This window comes from Aulonocara stuartgranti, assembly GCF_965226115.1.
Source record: "Aulonocara stuartgranti genome assembly, chromosome: 11".
NCBI lineage: Eukaryota > Metazoa > Chordata > Actinopteri > Cichliformes > Cichlidae > Aulonocara > Aulonocara stuartgranti.
Genome location: NC_138947.1, coordinates 30,899,724 through 30,916,865, shown reverse-complemented (window position 1 = coordinate 30,916,865; position 17,142 = coordinate 30,899,724). Strand labels below are relative to the sequence as shown.

The 17,142-nt window shown below is 42.9% G+C and overlaps 1 protein-coding gene across 8 annotated transcripts in view; it reads right to left on the bottom strand.

Annotated features, from left to right (window-relative positions):
* The window catches only part of oxr1a (oxidation resistance 1a), a 198,358-nt gene that overhangs the window by 14,708 nt on the left and 166,508 nt on the right, over positions 1–17,142 (bottom strand). For all 8 annotated transcript variants that reach the window (XM_082551232.1, XM_082551231.1, XM_082551233.1 and 5 more), the window contains 5 exons: positions 16,800–16,907; positions 15,083–15,196; positions 4,407–4,559; positions 2,264–2,448; positions 286–917 (listed from right to left, as the gene is read on the bottom strand). In XM_082551232.1, the coding sequence (XP_082407358.1) occupies positions 286–917; positions 2,264–2,448; positions 4,407–4,559; positions 15,083–15,196; positions 16,800–16,907 (1,192 nt within the window). The remainder of the gene's footprint in view (positions 1–285; positions 918–2,263; positions 2,449–4,406; positions 4,560–15,082; positions 15,197–16,799; positions 16,908–17,142) is intronic.

The window sequence follows — 17,142 nt, the reverse complement described above, 5'->3', positions numbered from 1 at the left end:
CTGATACCAGCAGAGACGATGCCATTTCCCTTCGTCTTTATATTCCAATTACTAGCAGTGAGGCAGAGCAGAAACGGAAAGGTTATCAGGAACTAACACGAGAGAAGCGATTCAGAGGCAGGTATTGAGCAGACAAACTCACTTTGATAGTGTTAAAAAAACGTGGATGCAGAGGTGCAGCTAAAAGACAACATGAGGCCAGATTCATGGTCTGAAATGTCTTGCAGCTGCAGCCTCAGGTAGAAATGATTCGTTTCCTGACTGTAAGTCAGCATGTGTGTTTACCCTCTGCAGAGTTCTGCACACCGTCCCTTTGCGTCTGCTCTGCATCCTCCTTCTCCTCCTTGCCTTGTTGCATAGTGTCTGTTTGGGAGGCATCTGCACCCTGGTTGGCATCCACCTGTGGACTGGCTGAGACAGAGGTGGTTTCTGTGGCACCAGTGGTGGCTGAGCTTTGGGACCCTGGGCGAGAGTTGCTGCTGCTGGGACCCTGGGCCTGGCTAGTGGTGCTGCTGGTGGTGGTGTTATTGGTGGTAGTGGGTGTGCTTGGTGGCTTCTCTACGCTGTGTTGCTTGGATCCCATTGGGGACTGGTTATCGTTCTCTGTGGCAGTTTCTGATGGATTGTTCTCTGCTTTCGACACAGTAGGTTCTTCCGGCTGGCTGGCCGAGCCACAGGCACTGCCTGCGGTCTGGGAGCTGGCAGCCTCCACCTGGGTGATGGTTTGCACAGACTCTGTGGAAGCGCCAGACGATTTGTCTAAGCGCAGATCCTCACTGGATGCCTGCTCCTCCTCCCGAATGGGGGACAGCTCTGTCTCGGTGAAGACGTCTTCGGAGAACGAGCCCTCTGTGCTGCGTGGGTCTGGTTCCTTCTGCTGTGACGGATGTCTCTCTGCAGGCAGGGGCTCCAGGTCACTAGAAACATTAAGCAGAACATCACAAAGTTCAGCATGCAATCCACAGAGGGATCAAATCTTTACACAAATCCTGTTTGACAGACTGGGGCCATTACGTTTGAAATACGGGTGGCATTTCAAGTGTTTTGGAGACCCAGGCTAAGGAATGTCAACTTCTGCTGCGTCTTTTTGGTCAGTGTTTCTAAAGTTTGTGTCCTTTAGCCACTTCTTGATCAACGATTACTTAAAGTGAATCTACAATTTGATGTGTTTCCCAAATAAAATCTCACTGAAATCTAATATTCACACACCATATTAGTAAATTCAGCAACAGGTTTCCTATAACTGCTCTTGTTGTTATAGGTTGTAATGTACTAATGAATGAGATTGAACTCAACTGGATAGTAAATTATGATGCGATCTCCCATCATTAAACTGATTTTGTTCACCATATTTGTGTCATGAAAATTCCCAAAGAGACCCTTGGTTAATCATTAGCCATATCCTGAATAAATAAATTGGTACAAATAAAAAAAAAGTTCTGTGTCTCCTTTTTGGAGAGGTCAAGCGCAAACAAGAAACACTTGTGTGCAGCGTAACCAGCACAGTGTGCAGAAACCCATCCTGCAGGCACTTGTTGCTCAGCTGTGTAGTAGAGAGGGGCAGAGGGAGAGGAGACAGAGGCGACAGGCCACAGCTGAGAAACAGCTGGGTCTGGCAGAAAAACCAGCCATTTGCCAGCATTATAACTGCTCCACGGGCAACAATCAACCAACTAAATACAGCTTTGCCCAGACCCTGCTACCACCAGAGGAAGCGTGGTGTTCAGGGTGGGAGAATAGTTCATCAGGGCTCATAACGCTGCAAAATATTTATCACTTAACTTCAGCAACACTAAACAACCAAAGTAAAGAAAAAAACCCAAAACAGATTAATCTGTGGGAGGAAACACAAGTGAATCGTTTGAAGTGGCTGCTTCCTCCCTGCACTGAGAGGTGAGCAATCACAATGTAGGAGGGCAAAGGCACACTTCATTAACCCCGCTGTAATTGCCGTTTCCTTTTTATTTTGGCGTGTAGGGGAAAGGAATTGTCGGTTGGCTGCTGATGCAATCTGACTATGGGTGCAGCAGAGGAAAAAACATTGATTACAGCGAGGCTGCTGCATTTCTGTCAGGGTGAAAGTAAGAGACGGACGCGTGGAAGATATTAACTCAGAGTAAATGAACAGGGATTTATGTAGGAGGAAATCAGAGTTAGAGGCATTTATGGCTGCATATGCTTTAAATAATGACATCTGTAGTCCACAAGTCAGCTTCTAGTACAGCACAGCCTGCGCATACTGTACGTCTGTGTTTTCTCTTACTCAGGGACGGTCTCTCTGATCTTGGGGTCAGTGATCTCCTTGCAGATGGCAGCAGACTGCACCTCCTCCAGGGGACACATGATGCCGTACTCCTCGCACCCGTGGGCCTGTACCAGGGGGTCCATGCGGTGAGGGTCGAACATAATGTTGTTGGGCGTCACCAGCAACACCCCACTAACTGCGCCCTGAAAGCAACACAGAAAATAAAGGGAAAAAAGAGGGGTGGGTGAGGAGATCCATCACACCCTTTTTTTATACATCAAAGGAAGCACTTAGCATGTTATCCAGCATGAAAGATAATCAAAAAGCACTCTGCAATACAAACAACCAGAGGCCGAATCCATTTTAGACCACAAATGTCCTAAATCAAGTAGAATTATTGACTGCCAGCGCTGACCACTTCAGTGCTTTCATTTGGTACCTGGGAGTGAATCAGCTGCAGTTCGATACAATGGATCTGTGTGTGTGTGACAGGCTGTGTGTATTTCATACTACTGACCAGGGGGTGTGGGTGTTCTTAAAGGTGAAATTTTTCTTCCCTGCTGTTCAGTTGTTTTTATTCACACTAATATCACAGCTCAATTTAGTCAGAAGAACTGCAAACACTAATTAAATTTGCCTCCATCACATTTAGAGCAGGGGCCTGGAATGTGAGGCAGGATTTGGGCTTTAGTAACGTTACTTCTAGATGAGCCACGGTGCTGCATACCTGCATACCCAATCACATTTTACAAAGGTACCACCTGCTGACCAATCATCACCTGACCTGGAAGACCCCTCTATAGTTTCTAGAGACTGTCAACAAGTTTTATGCTTTTCCCTGATGCAATGTTAAAGCGTTTTTGCCCTATAAGCCTTCATACAGTGATATAAACCTAAAAGAGAACAGCTAAACCTTGATCATGTTGAATGCACTTTTTCTTTTACACATTTTAAAACCACCAGAGATGCAGGTGAATACCGAAAGGCTGTCTTACACAGTATAAAACACAATAATTGACAGAATAGTCAGTTGTAATCATAGTCAGATCTTCAGTGTTGTCAGCTTTTCTTCCTAGCTTTAAATAGCCTTAAATAGTGGCTTGCACTTTTCCACTCAAATGTCTCTTAAGCATTTAGCCTGTGTTGTGTGTTTAACCTCTTTATATTTTTCTAATGTTGCAGTTTTCTCTCTTGATAACAACCTTGCATGTGGCTGCTTAGCCTGATTGCTGATGTTAGGGGTAAGTGAGCACAGATAATGAAAAGATATTCTGGGTATGTGGAACTTGCTTCGTAATCCCGGCCCCAGAAGACAAAGAAGACATAAACACACTATTTAACCGTACTGGAGACCTTTTAAGAGCTTGAATTTAGAGAACACAGTTTACAGCCCTTCAAGGAGCCGCAAACTCCCTGCTTATAGACCTTCTGAGCAACATTAGCCATTATCAGCTGAATTAAACTACAGTGAGCAGGAGAGACACTTGGCCTAATGTGCTGCTCCACAGGGTTATTCATATCTGCCCACACATGTGCCCACATCATCAGTATTTTCTATACTTTTTTATGTGCTTTTATTACAATTCATCTGTTTTTTTATGTTGGAAATAATAACAATAATAATAATAATCATAATGGAAACAACCAGGGAAAATGTAAGTAAATGCAAACACATTTTGGTGTAATGACTCTGATGTTGCTGAGGTTGTTAAGAAGGGCACAGCAAAAGCAACTAGAAGAGCAAAAGAATATTAAAATGGACACAATGACTCACAGACAGAATTGCACATTTATTTGATTCTGGTATGTTCAAGGGAAGGATTTGATATTTTCTTTGCTTAGTTCTTGTATAATTCTCAATTGTTGGCTTGAACTCTTAAAAAAAGCACTTGACCCTTGCACTGAGTAACTATACAATGGTGGTGATTAACAACAACTTCACTGAACATCATTTTCTTTAAACTCGTCTGATACTTTTGACATCTTCTGCTATTTTCTTTCTGAAGTACTGACCTCCTGCATCTGGCAGCTTGCAAATTTAACTTCTCGCCAGCACACCCACTTCAGACCTCTCGCTTCCTACTTATACTTTTGCTGTCAGCAATTGTGAAGTTGTGAACACTTTTAAATGGATGCACTGCTCTTTATATTCATAGCTCACCTTGCCATCAGTGATGTACTTGCAGCTGATCTTGAGGAACTTCTCTGTGAGGGCTTCTTCCTCCTCGGACGTGGATGACACCACTCTGGACTGGCGCAGGGCTGAAAACACTGGAGGGTGAATGGCTTCTGGTTTGGGAGGGCCATCAGAGTCCTAAAGGAAAGATGGGTGGTGGCACAGAGGGGAAATATCATGCGTTAGACTGCTTCTCTGATTATAATGTGACCTTAAAGCAGAACTCTTCGGGCTTAGCGCAAAGACCTGGGACCAGATTAGCAAAAAAAGGTGTTGTCCTCTATTGATTGTTTTCCACTTTATAAGCAGAGTTGTATCTGTTTAAAATGTGCTAAGACTTAAAAATAGGGGTGTGGCCTCTTCAGTTGGTAGATGTGCCAATACAAGGTGCTGTAGCTGACTGCTGTCTGCTAGCCTTCACCTCAGCTAATCTGCTTAACTGGACCTCTTGACTCTTTGCTGCCTTTTGAAGACTATTAGTGAAATGATCTGCTGTGTGGTACAGACTATGAAATTGGTGGTTTTTATGAGTTACTAAGCACTACATAGCAGACATGCATGCCCCTGTGTGGCACAAGTTAGTCGATAAATTAACACTCCACTCTCTTGTCCATATACGGTCACCTTTGATTCCAGCCTAAAAAAAACCAAAACCAAAACCTGGTGATGGCCAAAATGACAACGCTGAGGCTTAAAAATCCAGATATTTGTAGTTGACATCATGGTGGCTTCGCCAATCTTTTATATAAAGCTTGGACTGGTATACATGAATACGGTCTCTTTCATCAGGACTGTAATCATGTTGTCCAAATCTCTAAATAGGTTTCAACCAAGGAGACCATAAATGAAGAACAAGCATAGCTCGCTTCACTTGGAAATACATGGTGTAACTAATCTGTGCTTCGTTTCATCAAACTAATGTGTTTGAGTCCCTAAATGTATTATCTATATATAAACGGATATTTTCTGCACAGCGGGACAATCAGGTTAAAAGAAACCCAGCGATGAGTCAAATAAAAGCACCTCCTGTGTGCCTTCACATCACACGGGGTAATTATTTAAAAAACATCAATACGAGACTAGAGCTTTAATTACACACAACCTGATGTTTAGTTAGTGTAATTTTTATTAAAGACTAACATGCCCTTGAGTTAAGAGTGATGGTTACTTTTGTACAGTGGGGCGCAGTTTTAAAGAGAGCAAAGAGAGGCTCTTATTTTATTTATAAATAGATGGCAAAAACGTAAAAATACCCTTCACATGAAATAAAATCAGCATTCAGCTCTTAATATTGTACAGTCATGAAGTGATTATCAGACAGTAGGCCTTTCACCTTTACTAGAAAGGAGCAGCTGTGTTTTGAGCTTCTTGACAATTTAGCATTTCTAGGCTGTCTCTTTGTGCCTGTTTGCAGTGATCTTTGAGCGCTCTGTCATCTTTCTCATTCCTGTGTGTAGTACTTTTGCACATCTTTATCTCTCATAAGTAGTTTTGTATCCATTCAGAGTGATTCTATGTATCTCAGCATCCTTTGATTCATTCATTCATTTCATTAAAGTAAAATGTAAAAAGCTAAATGTCAGCCAATACAGAAGTTTAGTCCAGGGCTGTGTGCAGGCTGTGCACAGTAGTCTTGTTTAGTAATCCATAAATGACTCCAATACCCATCACCTTCTCCACAGCAGCTTCTTTACTCGTGCAATTAAGCCGAGGCAGTTCATGTGTAAAAGAGTCTACGAGAAGTAGAAAGTGGTTGTCTGTGGAGTGGAAAGTAAACTGAAGTTACCAAGTCTCAGAAAAACAAGACACCAAGCATGTATTTCAACATATACCCGCCTCCTGCATCCAGCCCCAACTGTAATAAAAAGGGATAAAATGTATAAAGGTAAAGACAGGGCTTTAATGCTAACCAGCAGACACGCGGAGCAATACATTAATGAAGCATTTGCAGACGTGCGGACGTAATTAAATAAATATATTTTCCTCATAACCGCACATTATTCTGGAGCCTGCCAGATGGCACGCAACCAAGAAGGAATTTCAGTTATGTCTCAGCTACATTGGTCCTTTATGTAGTACAACGACATATACATTCTAAGGCAATTTTATTAGTGTTCTTTATTTACACCATGGTTAATGCAAACCACCACAGATGGCGTGTGTGTTCGGCCGGAAACACGAGGTGAGGTGGGATTGGTGAGTCTACCAGCTGCCTGTTGCCATGCAATGACCGAGCCATGGGGAGAGAGTAACCGGCGTGAGTCCACAGGGACAACTGTTAGTCTGATTAACCCCATATCATTGTCTGCAGGAAGGACTGTCTGAGCTGGGCAGAAAACAGCAGCAGAAGCAGTGGACACAGTAGCTGCTGTGGAGAAATAAAAAGGCGAGGAGGTAAAGAATGCTGAAGGCAATGAGGGGCGCGATTGGAGTGAGGACGAACAAAAAAAGAAGAGCTGGACGTAAGAGGAGTGTGTGGGCGTTATCATCAAGGGCGGATTTTGACCACGAGGGGAGGGCGTTTAGAGCCGGTGGCGAAGTGAAGAGCGATGAAGAGCTACAGTAGCAGCGAAGTGAAGAGCTTAGAAGAAGAGAGAACCCGGGCCTGGAACAACTGTCTGCTGTCCTCCTGACATCCACCCCCACACCTCTCCGTCTCCCAGTGCAGTCGACAAACAGCCTGCAGCTACTGACCCACACCAACACAAGCAGCCCAGACACTGGCAGCCAGGGGACGGCTGAGGGGGCCGGCCAATCTGTTACAGCCAAAACAAGCATCTCTGAAAGAGGAGAGGATGAGAGGGACTGAAAAATTTTAAAAGAGACATAAACAGTAGAGGTCGGAGCTGAAAATGAAAAAACGACATCAAAACAGCAAATAAATCGGATTCTCCGATCTGCGGGAGCTTCTGTTGTGGAATTTAAGATCTGAATCGCAGCTGTTGAAATGAAGGAAACGTGTGGGAATTTAACCAGCTTGTCATCCACTTCAACTCAACACACCTACACCTACACAACTGCACTTCATCGCTCCACTTTCCAGGCAAGTCACTTCCTAGTGACTCATTCAATCTGGCCTTCCTGTTTCAAGGTTAAATATGAAAAGAGTAGGAGGCATTTCCACTAAAATAGACCAACTAGAACACACCTGAGCGTACATGTGGTGCACACCTGGGCTAAAATGAGCAGATGCAGATGTCAAAACATGTCCTCCTGCACAGAAATGCGTAAAACAAACAGTCTCGCATAGCCCGTCATTAACTCTGGCATGTCTCAAAAAGGGGTGTTATGTGTCGGTAACAAAATTAACACCCATCGCACATCCCACACAGTCCACATGAGACTGAGGAATGAGAAGGCATGCTCGCTGTCCAACAGCTGAGACCAGTTGCTCACCAGGCAATATGAGGACAGATAATTAAGCTTTTGTGCTAATTTGAGAAATGTTTACTCATTTGAGGTGAACAACAAGCAAGCAAATACATATAAATATCATAAATGCAATAAAACAGTAAATAGTTGCTTGCTGTTGCTGGTGTGAGGATGTGTCCTTAAAAGTAAGCAGGACTTTTTTTCTCTCCTTTCCTACAAGTCTGTACAGTGATTAAACATCGGGAAACGATCATGTGATCCAAGCATCCAATCATGTTTGATCACATCTAACCAAACTGCCAACTTCTCCTTTCTTCCCTGTGGTTCCTCCACGACTACCTGCACTGCTCATTCCTTCCTGCAGCATGCTGCTACTGGCTGCATGTTCCGCCTTCTCGCTCCAACACCCCACCTCCAGCTGTCTGCTTCCTTATAAACAAAACTTGTGATAGCACCTCTTAATTTGTAAAATGCACTCGTTCATGACATAATTGTAACCACCACAGATACTGTATTTACAGTGAAATTCAACCCGATAACTAGTCATATAATATTATTTGCAGTTATTGGGGAAAAACAGTGTATTAAAAAATAAATACACACACAGGAAATAAGAGGATACCACCTGGGGGCTGCTTATTAAATCTACTTAACTGATCATCAGGAAGTGCATGCACCTCTATAAAAGCAGATGTTTTAGCAGTTTGCTGGTCAGGAGCATTTAGGTATGTGTTAACACAATACCAAGGAGGAAAGAGAGCAAGAGAGCAATGCCCATTTCCAAGGAAATTTAAAGTTCATCATTCTACAGAAAAAAAGATTTTCACAAGTGGAAAAAAATTCAAGACAGCTGCCAATCTTTGCAGGAGTGTTCCCAGTGAAATTCACCTCATTGTCAGACCGTGCAGGGAGCTACATGAGAGCTACACGTGAGACTCTACAAGCCTCAGTTAGCGTTAAATGTTAAAACTCATGACAGTACAATTAGAAAATGACTGAATAAGTAACGAAGGGTTGCGAGAACGTTTCTTTTCTTTAAAAAAAGAACATGGCAGCACAACTTACAAAGTTAGATCTGAACAATCCACAAGATTTTAGGACAAAGTTGATGCTTTGTTGGTGCTTGGTCCAAATGCACAGCACAACATTTGGCATAAACCAAACACAGCATATCAGTACAAACACCTCACACCAGGAGGGGTGAAGACTTGGGCGTTTTGCATCCACAGGACCTGGGAACCTTGCAGTCAGTGAAATGACCATTAACTTCTCTGTATACCAAATTTTAGAGTCAAATATGGGGCCATCTGTCTGACAAATAACGATTGGCAAAAATTAGATCATGCAGCAGGATACCAAGCACACCAGGAAACAGAGACACTGAAAGTACTAAGGTGTTGAAATCGTCCAGTCAAAATTCAGATCTCAACATAAATGAAATGTTGTGCTGAGAAAATTAGCAAACAATTTCATCAGTTTATCAATTAAATTGAGCTTTTAAACAATTTGCCTCATATTTATAGCTAACTATTTCAACTGTTTCCAGATATATGGCTGTTTCAAGCACTTTCAAGCACTACTTCAGGCTAAATATGGGTATCATTTCATTTAAACAGATTACTATTCTGTTCCTAGTAAATGTTCAGATGTTACAGTTTAATATGTGGATATATATTTTAAAACGATCCATCACTTTTTTCTTTTAGGCAAGTTCAAGTTGCATTTTCAGGTTACTCATTTCAAATAAACACTGAGGTAGAAGCTGATTGAACTTGCTAAGAAGTGCAGCTGACAGATCAGTACACTTTTACCTCACATAACTGTAGTCAATATTGCTTTTCTGCTTTCTATTCTCTAATATATGACCAGGATATATTTTTCACTGGCCTCTAAGGCATCCAATATTTTTTAGCAGGTGAGGGGATACTAACCTCACCTGCCTCCTTATTGCAGCCCATATTAACCGTCGGCTTTTTACCAGAACAGTACGGCAAGGCAACAGACAGCAAGGGAGAAAAAGGGAGAACTCAGACAACCTCAGCGAGGAAGCCTATTAAGAAGACAAACAGACTTTATTTGACTGTATTTGGTGTGCTGGTGTCCTGAAGTGACCAGATTCTTAGACTGTGAGTAACATCTGAGGGCAGCGGAAAGGCAAAACAGGGAGGAGTGTTGAACTGAATATACAGGAAAGAAAAGGAGAAAGTGTTGCTAAAGAAGGCCTGATGTTGCTACCAAGAGCTCATCTGAGGGTTTCAGGGAGGTGGACGGAGGGTGGTAAATCTCCTCTGCAGGAAGGTGACAGCGATGCTGGGGACAGGAGATGAATGTAGCTGTGTTAGATGACAGGTGTGGTGGGTTCACAAATCAATATCCTTTTAGTCTCAAACCAGTATTTCTCTTTTCGCCCACAAATAGAAAAAACAACAACAAGAGGCTGTGGCTGTCATAGAAATGGTCTCAACACAGGCCACTGTGAGACAACAAAGACAGAGGCTGTATTGATGAACACTCATCCACATGCAGAGGAAGGAAGCCTGCAGGTGCCACACGGCTATGACCTTGACAGTGACACATGGTGCAAGCAAAAGAAAATCATTCCACAGCTCCACCGTGTGGGCATGGGTGGGTTCTGCAAGAGAGAGCACACAATAGTTGCCTGAAACCAGAAATCCTCAAGTACAATGTGTACTGTTGTTTGTACTATCTAGTACTACAGTCCTTGCTGAGCTGATATAATGAATCTACCAGCATAAGATCCTTTTTTTAAAGTTAATCTTAAGATTGGTGCTAAAATACAGCAGGTGTAGACGGTGCTGGGTTTTCAGAGATTGAAAGACTAATTTTAGATCACGTCAAAGTACAAGAGAGGAAGGAAGGAAGGCGGGAGGTAAAACTGTTGCCAAAAGAGGAAGACACAGAGAAGGTCACAGTAGTAGCTCCACCACCAGGGTGAATAAGTGTGTGCGTGTGTCAGTATGAGCACGAGGAAGGTCTGGAAAGGATAAAGAAAGCACGCCTGCCCACACAGATGACCAGAGAGCAACTATGCCAATGAACCGTTGGCTGCCAAATAATCCATCGACAGTAAGACCGCCAGTCAGAAAGTCAGCCAGCTAACCGTGCACACATGCAAGCTTGCATACACATTCATGCACACGAACACACCCAGTCAGACAGCCAGCCAACGATCCATGCCTGCAAGATGTGTTACTTTCTGTTGCCAGTACCAGCAGGCAAACCAAGAGCATGAAGACTCTTCAGTGCTGACTGATCTGGCCTTTAGCTCCGTCAGAGAAACACTAAACAATCTAACTGCATGGTAAAAACTTTTAGCTCGCTCACTGAAGCATGGGCGCTGTTGTTAAACAAGTCCATTAAAGCGTATGACTGATTCACATTTCGCTGTAGATACTCTATAGACTTTTGATGTGACACCTGCTATAAATAGCCACTCTTTTCTCCTCTGCTTTCCTATAATGGAAAATGAAGAGTATTCGCTTCAGTATCAGACAGGACAAAACTAGGAACACTAAGCAGTCTAGATATCCGAGTACTGTACTTTTATCTCACCCTCTGTGGGGGAATTTAAAGCATAGACGAGCACCATCATTAAACAGCACACCACCAGCTAACTTAAACTAATAACGTGTTGGGGTTCCACCTAGCAATTTTAACAACCTTAAAGATGATAACGTCACAGCCACGATGTCAGACAGCACCGGTGAAGCTCAAAAGCTTCATAGAGTTTGAGACTTAGCACGCAGAAGCTAGTTTGATATCACGTTAAGCACCAACAGCTTATTAAGCCAGAACATGTAGATGTTGGGAAAAGATCTACATACATGTAGATCTTTTCCCAACATCTACATGTTCTGGCTTATCGCTGCGTGTGATTTTGAGGGCTTATGTAAACTCAGCATTCCCAAAATATACATAACTTCAATATGAATGCATAACACTCTGCAGGCAAAGAACTTTAACAGGGCCTTAATATTTTGAGGCTATTTTGAACATCTAATTGGCTTTTTAAACATCTCGTGCCATATCTGACTCCTTTTCATATCATGATCTCAAAGAGAAAAATCGGAAAGTAGTTTCTCTGCAGGGCACTCATCTTCATCAGGGTTATACCAGCTATTTGCTGCTCGCACTGCCATTACTATAAACCTCCCACAACCATTCATTTAGATAATATCCTCATTGAGACACGCGTGCCGAGCACCAAAATAGGCTCGTAATTAAAAGATGCTGGGGATTTAGAAGCGGAGGGAGGGGTGGGGGGTTATTAAGGTCCTTCCTTCCAAACGGCACCTGGATGCCACATCCTTCTATATAACTACCAACTAACCCACCCACAGACACACAGTAGTACACACACACACGCAGGAAGTGGAAGGCATTGGAGGATCCAGACAGGCAGATACAGAGCTGACAGATACAAACACGTACTTTTGCTCACAGACAGACAAACACACGCACTGAGTTGACACTTTGAGTGAGGTAACGTTTCCTCCCTTCTGCCTTCCAAGCACACTTCCTCTGCCTGGAGTAATTGCTGCCTAGCACTTGTCTGGGAGAGAGCGAGCTGCTCCGTTCATTAGTTACTCTAAATATCACGCCATCACTTTTAAAGGCTTAATTTCTCTGCAGTCACAGCCCATGTCTCTGATCCTTCCCCCATCGAGAGCCGCAGAATATGCTCCCGTTCTCACTGGCAATGACCTACAAAGATAAGTGGTAAATGGTTGGTTGGAGGGTGGTGGTGTTCTTTTGGCAACTATGGAGAAATTAACGGACAACAGGAGGAAAGAGCAGACCAAAGGGAGAGCGTTTGTGGTGGGAGGGCATCAAAACTCAAGTGGAGTGCCAGTGAACGCGTTGGTGACAGAGACCTGCAGTATCCACGCTCTTACAAAAACGGCAAAACAAGACCGACGTTTCCATGGAGACCGGCAAACAGTAATATTTCTTAAGGGACCGCTGAGCGTTCAGTGGTGCTTAACGATTGGCTCATTCAGATGCTGCAGACACAGTACCCGAGGGAGATGGCTCACACTGCTGGCCTTGAGAGCTGCGAGGCCGGCATGTGTACGGCTGACTGGACCAGACCTGAAGTCACATCAGACGCAAACCCACCTCCAGCTTTTCTACATGCTTTATGCTCAGCTAGTGAAGACGAGAAGCAAGAAGGAAGAAGCAAGAGAGACGATAGCATGCAGATATGGTTTTATGTTAGAAATAATCCCTACTGCTGGAATTAAAGGGGTATTGCAGAGATATCTTTTGCTCTAGTAACTAGCTTAGTTAGCCACATTAATGTCATGTATCTTGATCCCCGTGCGATGCAATTACAGTAGAGAAGCAAACCAAAAGTGCTGTCAGCTTGGATACTAATTACCAGCTCAGAGACCATTTTTCTAATAGCCTCTTTCATACATACACTTTCCTGCGTAAATGCTTGGCCCATTTCACATTTCTGCCTCATGCTTAAAAAAAAGACCACAAGCTGCACGAGGTCAAACATGAATAGAAATAGAACCATATTCGTACAGCACACACGCACCATTCTGATGTTCTTGAAAGAAATCTGAATATACACACACACTTTGATACTAATCAGCCAATCACATGGCACCAACTCAATGCATTTAGGCATGCAGACATGGTCAAGACGACCTGCTGAGGTTCAAACTGAGCATCAGAATGAGTAAGAAATGTGATTCAAATGACTCTGAACGTGATGTGGGTGTTGGTATTTCAGAGTATTTCAGAGACTGCTGATCTAGACTAGCGCACTTGGTGAAAATGTCTTGTTGATCAAGTAGATAATGGCCAGACTACTTCGAGGTGATAAGAAGGCAACAGGAATACCCACTTGTTACAACCAAGCTGTACAAAAGAGCTGAGAGAACTAACAAAATGATGGATTAAAACACAGTTGGAAAAATGTTTCCTGGTCTGATGAGTCATTTGAATGGTAGGGCCAGAACTTTGCTTAAACAAAACAAAAGCATAGACACGCCTTCCTACCTTGTAACAACCCCTCCAGCTGGTAAGGGAGGTTGGGATATTTTCTTGACACACCCTGGGCCCCTTAGGTCCGACTAAGCATCATTTAGCAGTTGCTGTATTGTCTCAGACTTTCTCCATCTCTTTATGACCACAGTGTACCCATCTCCTGACAATTGCTTCCAGCAGGATCGCATACCAGCTAAAAAAACCCTCAAATCATCTCATACTCCCCATTAGTAATAAAACTACAGCTGACATACTTTCAGGAACATGTTGTGAGGGCTAATTATGCACCTGTGATAGAAGAAATCAATGACTCAGTTGATGGATGAATGATTCAGCCTTTTCAGTAGCTGGTAGAATTAATATTTTAAAGATGAATGTGCTCCTAATGTTATCTTTAGCTAAAACATTCTCCTGTCACCTCCAAAAAACCCCAACTAGCTGTGAGATTCATATATTAATTAAAAAACACAGAAATTTGTTTGCCTCTGTTATACTTGCCTTGTGATTGTAAGGGGGCAGAAATGTCCAAGCTTACTGTTGTATCATTATGCAGCACAGCTGAGGTCCATTATGTTTTATTTATAAACAGATGATATTCCTCACTGGGCACACGTGGAACCTTATGGTCTAAAACTAGCGCTTCCAGTGTACTTACTCTCAGATACAATGAAAAAGCTGCAAAAGCAAACTGGTCATCTTTTAATTAAAATTCTGACATAAAATTTGGTGTGATGTAAGAATAAAAAAGACCTTTACAATATAGCCCAATATGTGGTAACCACAGGAAGTGCAGGTGCTAGATTTAAAATTTGGCTTCAATTCAAAAGCTCCATCGCTCAAACTTTGATGTCAGCGCGTCCTTTGAAAAACTTCAGAACAATGGGGGAAAAAAACTCCTGCAGTTAATAGTTTTGTAAAAACCCCATCAACATAATTCCCTTACTAGCCCTCTACAAATACTTTTTGAGATAATGAGGACCGTTTAAGAGCCAAATATAAGAGAATTTTAGGCTTTCCTTCCAGTTCGCATTACAGGCTAATGCGAATATATGTAACACATGTCAACTTCAGTGCTTAGAATGATAAAATACCACACATACGCAGCAGAGGCACAGAGGCTAACACTGTTTCACTGTGTTTGCCAGCACAGAAAGAGTGAACTCTTCACTTTGGGAGGCGATCAGAGTGACACGTGACAAGACTAGTTACCCGTACAGGAAAATGTTCCTAGCATGTGATATTGTGCGTCATAGGTGTGGTCTACATACCGTCACCTTCTCTAAATCAGCTTCTGAGGAGGTGGGAGACAAGGGGCTGATGGGACTGAGGGAAGGGGAGCTTCCGACACTGGAGACGTACTCGGGGTCAGGAACGTACAGAACCTGCAAACACAATCCACGTCTGTATTTACACAAGCACTACATTTGTGCACCTCACACCAAAGACAAACACATGCACGCACACACACACAGACAACAGGTAGAGAATCTCTCACACAGCTCAACAAATGTGACATGGCAAATAACATGAAATCAAGTGAACAGTTTCATGATAATAACACAATTAACACATGGAGGGAAAGTGACAGTCATGAAGGTAAGTCAGTGTTTCGCAATCAGAGACAGATGTAATGTGTGTTTGGTTTCATGTTTAAAAGATACATATTGTAAATGAAGTCCATGCTGATAGATTGTATTTATTCTATTCCGCCCAGTTATTTTAAATTTGTGTATGTCGTATTAGAGAATACAGAAAGGAGACTGATAATAATAATAAGCAGCTACTAGTGATGAGATGCTACCTGGGGTTACTTGGTGAGGTTGGACACATAGTATCGTTTGCAGGTGTTCACAGGGAAATTTTGCAACTTTTGGATTAAGGCCAGCCAATCATGTTAAGGCAAGCTAATTGTGTCTTAGCTTTAGCTCCATATTTAGGTGCAGATTTCTATCATCATGCAAACTATTTTTTTTTTAGGAAAAATCAATCCCGGCAGGCAGACTTTCTTCTAATGAAGTGCTGAAGTGCTACCTCTGCAGTGACATCTGCACTATGCACTGCAATAAAAACGGTTAGTTTTTTGTGTTAAACATTTTGCACTAAGGTTTTTATTTAGTCGTAAGTCTATATAAGGTTCTTCCAATGTTTGGTCTCAACAAGGGAGGGATTTTGAGCTGAAATCTAGACAAAGCTTCAGGGTAAAAACCATGGAGCTGCTTTTGCTGTGGTATAGCGTCTGTCTCAGCAGTAGACGTAGAGACGAAGGTTCAGTAAGTGCTGTCAGCACCCTACTGTTTGGACGCAGATCAACTCTGCATTGTTTGCCGAGAGCAGAGAGACAGAGACAGAGAAAGGGTGGGATGCCAGCGGGATTGGCGTATGTGGCTCATCTCCATTCGACCGGATTTGATTTTCAAGCCAGGAAATACAGAGACAAAATATCATTTTGGATGTTTGTCACTTTCCCCGTTTAAAAAAAAAAAACAGATTTCAAATTTGGCTCTATTGCTGTGGAAGGAAACATCAAAGACGTGGAAACTGGCAGCGTGTTTAGCAGGCTAAAGATGGGTAGTTTGTGTCATGTTGTCGGAACTACAGCGTCACTGGGAGACATATCATTATTCCTTTATAGAAACAAAATAGGTCTTTTGCAATGAACTACATCCTAATGGGACAAGTGATGCTGTAATTAGCAGGCAATTAAGGAGGGATACAGAGAATAGGGATGTGGGGTTAGTGAGTCAGGGAGGGAGAAAGTAGAAGGCTAAACACATGCAGCATGTAATGCTCCCTAAAATCTCCAGTTTTTCCAGCTACATTCAGAAAATGTTTACAGCTCTGCGAATGCATTATGAAATGTCAAAAACAGTCATTATGAGATCAGACAGTCAGTGGGTGGCTGTGGATGGATGTGAGGCTGCTGTAGGACAGTGATGAAGTGATGCAGCTGAATATATCAGTGAAGGCGTGCACGGCGGGTCACACCTGGCCAGGCACCACTGCTCTGGAGAACAGCTTGTTCAGCTGAACCAGCTCGTTGGGTGTGGTGTCAAACTTGAGCGCAATGCTGTTCAACGTGTCCCGCGATTCCACCTGGACCACAAAACAAGAGAGAGGACAGAAAAATCACACTGCTGCTCCGGCTCAGGGCATTTCTTTACAGCTGCACACGTCAGACATGAAGGCATAAATGGGCTCTCATACAGCACTCCTTGCTTTTTATACATATCTCATTCACCCGTTCCCATACGTACACACTGACACACGGAGCACAATACATGATGACAGACGGATAAAGAATATCTGAAGAGAAGAGCTGTGAAATGAT